Below are 7,618 nucleotides of genomic sequence, written 5' to 3'. Positions count from 1 at the left end.
ACTTGCTTTTGAACCGCCAAGGAGCAGCCAAGCCGGCGGCCCGTGCAGTTGTGAACCCTTTCTATTCTAGAGCAAACAAACCTGTACCGCGCGGTTACTCTTAAAAAATAAAATAAAAAAACACTTGTAGGGTCTCGGAAACCGATTTGGTACTCACTGGGAGGTGCGATGGAGGTGACAAGGCAAGGCAGACTGGCAGACCGCGACCAGAGCCAAACGCAGAGTGGACTGGACACACAAATGTCGCCGGGAGGCTCCGGTGCCCCGCCAGCCCAATAGGCGACGTTTGAGGCGCCATCTCTTGGCCTGCGAGGAAGTCGGGGGAAGTGCAGGTTTGGAAACATTTTAACTGCAATTTGGGCCCCATCCATACAATGCTTAGAATTTCATCTTATCTCTTAGCCAACTATCTCCCGAGGGAGCTCCCTCCCGAGTGCTTTTGTTAATTTCTTTAAAATCTATTTTTTTAAAGAACAACAAAGTCATGTTGGCGAACAAGCGGTGCCGCCCCAGCGGGAAACCCCTCTGTTCTCACCCAGCTACAACGGCTCGTCGTCTCTCCCCCCTTTTGTTTGGCACTCGGCGCGCCGTGAGGGTAGGCAGCCCACCTGTCGCGATTGTCTGACGTTTCGTCTGCAGCCACGGCGAGGCTCTGTGGCGCACGGAGGGACATTCGGGAAGAAGAAAAAACACCAACACCTTTTGTGTCTAAGTTTTCGAATTTTTAAAAATCAGCAGAGTGTAGTTTGATGTGTCATTTGTGCCGTGCCAATCCTCTGCACACGTTTTAAGAAATAAAATAACAAACAAAATAAATACACATACATTATACGTGCACAAATACCACGGCGTGGTTAAATATATCAGCAGATTAACACAACCATAATCATCGTTAACCTTGTATTATCACAGCAAATAGAAAATCGACCAATGACATGCTTTTTGGGTAGACGTTACTGAGAACCCAAGCAGAGGAAGGTCGGCTCAGGATCAATAACTTTACTTCGGCGGATCGCGCGCGACGAACGTGGTTATTTTGCCGTTGTCGTTAACACCAGAGACAGCCTCCTTGTACGACGTGGTCTTGCCGTTGACGGTGCTGCTGCCCGTCGACACGGAGCTGAACGTGCCGTACGAGCTCCCGCCCGGGGATGCGGCGATGGGCCCGCCCTGGCGCTGTCCGAGCTCGGGGTGGTCGTTGTCACCGACCTGCGGGAGGAAACAGTCACGAGTCGTTGATAGCAGAAACCCTGGTCAAAGTCCCTCCCTGGTGGTGTCGCTTGAGGCGCGTCCGCGCTACCCACCGTCGCTTCACCGTAGCCGCCCTGCGGCCCGATGCTGGCGGACGCCATGGCGGCGCCGTTGCCGGACGCGCTCATCGGCGTCCCCATGCCCGGGTAGAGCCCCATGCCGGGGGCCGGCGCGCTGAAGGGGGTGCCGTAGGTGCCGAAGGCGGGAGCGCCGGCCTGGGGGAAGCCCGGGAACGACGGGAAGCCGCCGACGCCACCGCCGACGCCGCTGGGCCCCGCGAACGAGTACGAGCCCGCGCTCGAGGACGCTCCGCCGTAGGCACCCGGTCCCGACGGCGCGGAGGGCCCCGTCACGCCCGGGCCGCCGCAGACGGTGCACCCGCCGGCGGGCTCCAGGGCGTTACTGCTCGTGTAGCTGGGACCGGGGCCGCTGCAACAGAGGAGCATGCCGATCAGCGCCCCTTGGAGCGTCCGCGTAGGCAAGCCCGCGCTGCAGGACTGCACCGCGGGACTGCCGTACCCCGCCTGACGTACCTGGGGGCGTACTGCGGCTGCTGCTGCGCCTGCTGGGCGAGTGCGGCCTGCTGGGCCTGCTGCGCCTGGATCTGCTGGGCAAACTGCTGCAGGAAGGCGATGTACTGTTGCAGGAACGAGGCGAAGTCCGCCGGGGACTGGCCCGCCACCTGCGTCGGCATCGGCGGCATCATGCCGAAGGGCATCGGCGCCATGGGGGGGACGGCCGGCACGGCGGGGACGCCGCCCATGGGGCCGACGGGCATGTTGCCCGGGTACGAGCCGCCGGAGCTGGCGCCGGAGAAGCTACCAGGGCCGCCGGGGCCGCCGCCGTAGCCGCCGCCGTAACCGCCGCCATAGCCGCCGCCGTAGCCGCCGCCATAGCCCCCACCGGGGGCGGGGTAGGACGGGAAGCCGCCGCCTCCTGCTCCTGCAACACAAGGGCGACAACCGTGTTAAAACCCGGTGACAAGACGGAACAGATTCCTGATCAGAATCGGGTGGAGCTCACCTGGGGCGGACGGACCGGCGAAACCACCGGACGAGGAAGAGATCCCGCTGAAGCAGCCGTTTGCGTTGCAACCGCCGTACGAGCCGGGCAAGCCCAAGGGAGCCCCTCCCATAGGGGCTCCACCCGCCATTGGCGCCCCGGCCCCCATAGGACCCCCGCCGGCGGAGGCTCCCGCACTGGCGGCTCCCGGACCCGCCGTCGCTCCAAGACGGTCTCCCAGCTGGGGAGCGGGGCCGCCACTAGGCGCACCACCCTGGGGGCCGTGGCCCCCCGGGGGCGCGGCGCCAGTGCCGGCGCCGGGCGCGGGGTGCGGAGCGGCGCTTGAGGCAGGGCCTTTGCCAGGGGGCTGAGCGCCGCCGCCGGGACCGGGGTAAGAAGACGAGCTCGAAGACGACACGCCCCCTAGAGGACGAAGCCCGTTGATCAATAGTCATAGTCATGAATGTGGGGGTGCAGTTCTGGTAGGGTCGTGACCCGGGCGGAAGACTTACCAGGTCCCTTCGACACCGTCGTGTGGGACACGCCGCCGGGGTTGGTGCTGCTGGTGGAGAAGGCGCTCTGTTGAGCGGAGCCTCCGGGGCCTCCCGAGGACGACGAGGATGACGACGAGGACGCGCTGGAGGACGCGCGGGCCACCCGTACGCGGAGCGTACCTGCAAAGCACGGGAGAGAGGTTTTGATTAGCAAAACTCACGTCGCCAGGGCAGGACGGTGAACGAGTCGGGCGCTTTGTGCGCGGCATTCGACGCGAAGCAGAGCAACAACAAAAGAGCTGGCTGAGCAGAAGACCCGTTGGCACGCTGCGGCCGCGGCCGCCCAGGTGCCGCCCGGGGAAGCCAGCGGTGTCCGTATGCAGATGCGGCCCACAAACGCGCGACGGCAGCGACTCACACTTGAGGGCGCGTCGGGTGGCGGTGGACGGGCGTCCCGGGTCGGACACGCAGCCGCCGTCCTGACGGGCGTCTTCCTTTGTGAGCACGCGACCTGGAACAGCGGCGGGCGAGCTGAGCGGTGGGCCCGCCGAGCGCCGGGCGCGCCGGCAGCCTTCATGACCGCGCAGCGCACAGGGGTTCGGGTTCTGTCTCACCAGTCGCCGCCCGGCCGAAGTTCCGCTTTCTTTCGAGGTGAGGCCGTCCTCCTCCTGCTTCCCCGCTACGTCCGCGACGGCGGGGGGACTGACACTTCACGCGTCACCACGTCGGCGCGGGACAATACCGATTGGCAGAATGGCAGAAGTGGAAAATGATACGTATTTTACTTGTTATTTTTGTTTCTTTCGTTGTAAAGTGCTTCAAACTTTAGCCAATTGTATCAGACTTCGGGTCACTGAACTTAAAAGAATCCAAAAACCAGCCTCCCCCCCCCCTTCCCCTTTTTTGGCGTGTAACCTTTCTTTACCTCCTGTTTTTGTTCGTTTGTTTATTCATGCAGATCCTCGCATCACCGACGAATTGAAATACAAGCTCTGAGGAGATTTTTTTTCAGCTCTGCTAGGTGCTAGTGCTAGGCTACTCGCCACGAAACTCAGTGTGTGACTGCACACGCCACCACGCCACGCGGGGGCGAGGCTACCAGCCCCACCGAAAAGTGCACGCAAGTGCATTTCGTATCATTTCATTTCCGCAATGTCATGTCACGTGCTCGAGATTGCACCGCACTCGCCGTCATGCGAAAGGGATGAGAAAAACTTTCACCGAACCCTCTCTTGTGCGCGCACTCTTGTTCTGGAGCACACGCCACACACTACTATGACAGCGGCCGCGCGACACTTTCCCCGCGTTCTTCTTCAGTTTAACGGCCTTGCAGATCACCAATGGGGCCCAACTCACTACCGGGAAGCAGGGATGGCAGAGTCGCCTCCACGGCCTTCCCCCGCGGCCACGCCCCGCCCCGCCCCGCCCCGCCCCGCCCCGCCACGCCCGTACCGGCAGCGATCGGACACGGCCGGGGTGCTGGTGGAGCTGCTGGCGGCTCCCGCCGGGGACGCCTGGACCGTCACTTCTCACTGGCACGGTGCCGTCCCGATATGAACCCATCGCCACGAAGCGTGAAGGCAATAGCGGCCCGATTAGGTCAGGCGGGGACAATGCACCCCGAGGGGTACTTCACTATGAATTCAAGCGCTCACCGATTTTATCTCTTGGGTTTCTGATATTTCAGATTTATTCTGATTTTTAAGAGTAAATGTTCCCTGATTTTTCGCCCTTTTTAAAAGGGCGCTACACGGAGTGTTTTGCGTTAATTACTCCTCGGTGTATGATCGCGGTGACGGCCTGTGGGTCCGACAGCATCGTGTGCGAGCCAGAAAGTTAGGCAAATATCCCACGAATACACCCGTGTGTAACAGTACAGCATCTCCGCCTGCCTACTAGGCAACATTCCCACACCCGTGCTAAGGTGTTGCCTAGTATGCAGGCGTCGATGCACAGGTGTGTTCATGGGATATTTGCCTAAACTTTCTGCCAACACTGGCCGAGAGTGCGCCGGAAACTAAAGACAGTAACGAGTGATTCAGAGAAGACGCAGATGCAGGCGGGTTTGCCTACCCGCTCCTCGTAAGGCGCCATAGCCCCTTGGGTAGGCAAAACCCGCCTGCACCTGCGTCATCTCTGAATCACCCGGTACGTGGAACAGTGTGCCGATACCCAAAGGAAGAAACGAGTGTCACCTACTTTAACCAAGTGTGAAACGTGCGCATGCTCATGCCCCTCATGTCCGACTGTGTGTAAAGTAGGATCATCAAAAAGAATGGAGCCTCTCACACTGTTTCAGATTACGAAAACTATTCTCGAGCACTATTGGTCTTGCTTTGCTTGCTTGGATATACATAAGAATTATGTTCTTAACCCAGATGCATTTATTTTGTGCTCGGGTCAAGTGCGTTTTTCTTACCCCCAGAGAAACGTTTCTCAAATGCGAAATAGTCGCATACGCACCTTCCCCACGGGGGGTCACCGCCACCGCTAGCAGAGCTATAACGGGAGAGCGGAGGAGTTGTTTGGCAATGTCAATGTCAGCGAGCACGGCGTCAGCCCCGAAAGTCAAGGAACATTGCCACGGGCAAGAAGAGAGAGAGAGAGGGAGAGAGGGAGGGTGGGAGAGCCCACCAGAGCCCTGCACCGAGCGAGCATCGGATGCCTACATGGCGTCCGAAAGCGGTTGTGGGAGCGAGAAGCTGGCGCCGGGCCATAGCTCCCTCTCACTCCGATTCGCTTTCGGACGCCATGTAGGCATCCGATGCTCGCTCGGTGCAGGGCTCTGGAGCCCACCCGTGGCAGGACGTGCCCAGCACGTGACCCGCACCGCAAGCATCGCGGGCACACCGCCGCGGGGTACAGTGCCCTCCTGCCCGGCCCAGCCCGGGCCCAGCCCCCAGCGCCGACCGGAGCGCTCGTAAACTCTTGCGGCTGTCTTTGGCGCCCAGCGGAGCCCCACATTGCGACCGCATCGCGCGAAGCGAGGCGGAGGAGATCCTCTGCTAAATGCGTCAGCAGGTGAGTGCTTCCTCCGACACGAGGATCCAGAGGGGGGTCCTGGCCGGCGGCCGGGTCGGGTCCTGGAGCTGCACGTATGGCGGATGATTGCGGCCCCGTGGTTGCGGCTTTGGCGGAGCCGGAGTTGGGCCCGACTGGCCCCTCCACTTCGTACACGTTTATTCCTCGCGAATCTCGGCAGCAAATCACGGCCCAAGCAGAGATCGTCGCGTCGACTCTAATCGGCTTGCTCTCCCGAAGCGAGCAGCGCTCCTCGTCCGCGCGGCCCCACCCGGCCCCGCCTGCTCACCGGAATCCACCTTCAAAAGACGATTCAGACGATTGCAATCGCCTTGCAGCAGAAATTGTTTCGGGTTTGTGTGGATGACTCATGCGGAGGACGGTGGAGTGGACGTGAGAGCGCAAGTCACTCGGAAAGGCACAGGGCAGCAGGGAAGTCCCGGCGACGGCCGTGCCGTGCAGCAACGTGCAGCAGAGAGCCTCCCCCAAGGGGAACGGCAACGACCGCGACCCACGGGCAAGTGGCCGACACCCCCAGGACACGTTCGCGAACACGTTCGCTCGCCTCTCGCGGCTACGACGCTCGCGTCCGTTTGGGGTTTTCCCGTCGCAAAACCGGGCGGCGGAGGCGGAGGAACGCGGAGCTGCTGGGATGCGATCTTTATCAGACCATCGTTGAGTAAGCCGACCGCGGGGCGCCCGGGCGGGGCCGGGCGGGGCGGCCATCGGGAAAGAGGATCTAGGCCTGTACTCCTCCCGTGCAATCCGGGCCCCTGATGGCGACAAAGAGCGGGGAGCCGGCCCGGGGCCCGGCCTGGAGAGCGAAGAGCGCCAGGTACTTATCGGCACGTCAGGGTGTCGTCGTGTCGTCAGGATGCGGTGGGGTATAGAGAACAAGAGAACTATTGCCCCACAACTAGTAAGTAAAGGGCTAGCCCTTGCCACGAAGACGCACCGTCGTCGCACGTACGACCGCACCCCTCCCACCCAGGACTCACCCACGTACGACCGCACCCCTCCCACCCAGGACTCACCGGTGTCTGCCAGCCTGGCGGCGAGGACGGCGCCGTCCAGCAGGGTGAGGACGGCGACGGCCAGGAGCGCGGCGGTGGCCTTCATTGCGACGCGCAGGATGGCGTCGAGGACGACGTCGAGGACACTACTTGTTGCACTGCGTCTTTTTCTGTCACAATCTCTCTCTCTCTTTCTCACGCACCAACACTTTGCTCGTGGACGACGCGCCGGGTGGACGCGTACTGACTGATCTGCAGGCCGCGACTTGACTCAGGAGCGCGTCGGGTCCGGCCGCGACGGCCTGGCCGGGTCGGCGGCGTCGCTGGCGTCAGAGGACGATGGTGGCGCTGTAGGCGGCCGACTCTGGCGGCAGCGCCCTGCCCGGGGTCCTGAGCAAGAGAAGAGCGGGGTTTCTGCAAAGTGCCCCCCCCCTTCCCTGTTTTCATGCTTCTCATCCTCCGAGTGACGTCTTGGGCCGCCCTTTATCCGGGAGGAGTCCGGACCCCACCTCCAGCCACAGCCGGCATGAAGCGTGAGGACGCACAGCCATAGAGGTGGGGTCCTCGCGGGCGCCTCCGGACGAGCACACGGCACGACATGCGAGCGAAGCGCGAGCTCAAAACAAAGCCGAGCCTCTCGAGTGCGAAACAGGATACGCCCACGCACCGCCTCGCGCCGCCCGGCCAGCTCAGCTGACACTCGCGAGTAGCAATTACCTGTCCGGCTCCAGTCTCCAGGCTCCAGCAGCAGGCTCCAGCCCATGTTGTGCCGGACGGCTCCTGACCCACGTCATCCCAGAACGATGACGCGCTTGGACTTGGCACAACCTGCCCTGC

At 62.0% G+C, this 7,618-nt stretch overlaps 1 protein-coding gene across 2 annotated transcripts; it reads right to left on the bottom strand.

Moving 5' to 3' along the window:
• Positions 1-700: 700 nt before the first annotated feature.
• Positions 701-7,618, bottom strand: LOC113205381 (spidroin-2-like). Of its 2 annotated transcripts, XM_052269609.1 has the most exons (8): positions 7,499-7,618; positions 6,803-7,171; positions 3,166-3,258; positions 2,766-2,927; positions 2,275-2,676; positions 1,785-2,193; positions 1,305-1,680; positions 701-1,209 (listed from the first exon to the last, which is right to left on the bottom strand). In XM_052269609.1, exons 2-8 carry the CDS (start codon positions 6,885-6,887, stop codon positions 1,000-1,002), a joined length of 1,737 nt encoding a protein of 578 aa, XP_052125569.1. In that variant the 5' UTR covers positions 6,888-7,171; positions 7,499-7,618; the 3' UTR covers positions 701-999. The 2 variants fall into 2 exon arrangements, with proteins under 2 accessions (XP_052125569.1, XP_026276763.1); XM_026420978.2 differs by lacking the exons at positions 3,166-3,258; positions 7,499-7,618 and having other exon boundaries at positions 6,803-7,165.

Source organism: Frankliniella occidentalis, unplaced genomic scaffold (genome assembly GCF_000697945.3).
Source record: "Frankliniella occidentalis isolate FOCC.00 unplaced genomic scaffold, Focc_3.1 Scaffold97, whole genome shotgun sequence".
In the NCBI taxonomy this organism is placed as follows: Eukaryota; Metazoa; Arthropoda; class Insecta; order Thysanoptera; family Thripidae; genus Frankliniella; species Frankliniella occidentalis.
Note: the sequence above shows the minus strand (reverse complement) of the source record. Positions and strands in the feature narration are given on the sequence as shown.